Consider the following 229-nt stretch of genomic DNA (forward strand, 5'->3'; position numbering starts at 1 on the left):
CTGACACACTGAATCTATTGTCACAGTGTGAACACTTATAAGGTTTCTCTCCAGTGTGGAACCTCTCATGACTTTTTTGGTGTCCTGGTTCACTGAATCTTTTATTGCAGTGTGCACACTTATAAGGTTTCTCTCCAGTGTGGATCCTCTCGTGTCTTTTCAGATTTGCTGACACACTGAATCTATTGTCACAGTGTGAACATTTGTAAGGTTTCTCTCCAGTGTGGAA

At 41.5% G+C, this 229-nt stretch overlaps 1 protein-coding gene across 1 annotated transcript in view; it reads right to left on the minus strand.

Annotated features, from left to right (window-relative positions):
• Nucleotides 1-24: 24 nt before the first annotated feature.
• LOC107728054 (zinc finger protein 678-like) overlaps nucleotides 25-229 on the minus strand; it is a gene marked incomplete at both ends in the record, with an annotated part of 723 nt that continues 518 nt past the window's right edge. Inside the window, one exon of the mRNA XM_016538114.1 lies at nucleotides 25-229. This exon is cut by the window's right edge and continues 12 nt beyond it. Coding sequence (XP_016393600.1) covers nucleotides 25-229 — 205 coding nt within the window.

The sequence above is a fragment of the Sinocyclocheilus rhinocerous genome, unplaced genomic scaffold (genome assembly GCF_001515625.1).
Source record: "Sinocyclocheilus rhinocerous isolate Xijiao unplaced genomic scaffold, SAMN03320098_v1.1 scaffold27257, whole genome shotgun sequence".
Taxonomy (NCBI): Eukaryota; Metazoa; Chordata; class Actinopteri; order Cypriniformes; family Cyprinidae; genus Sinocyclocheilus; species Sinocyclocheilus rhinocerous.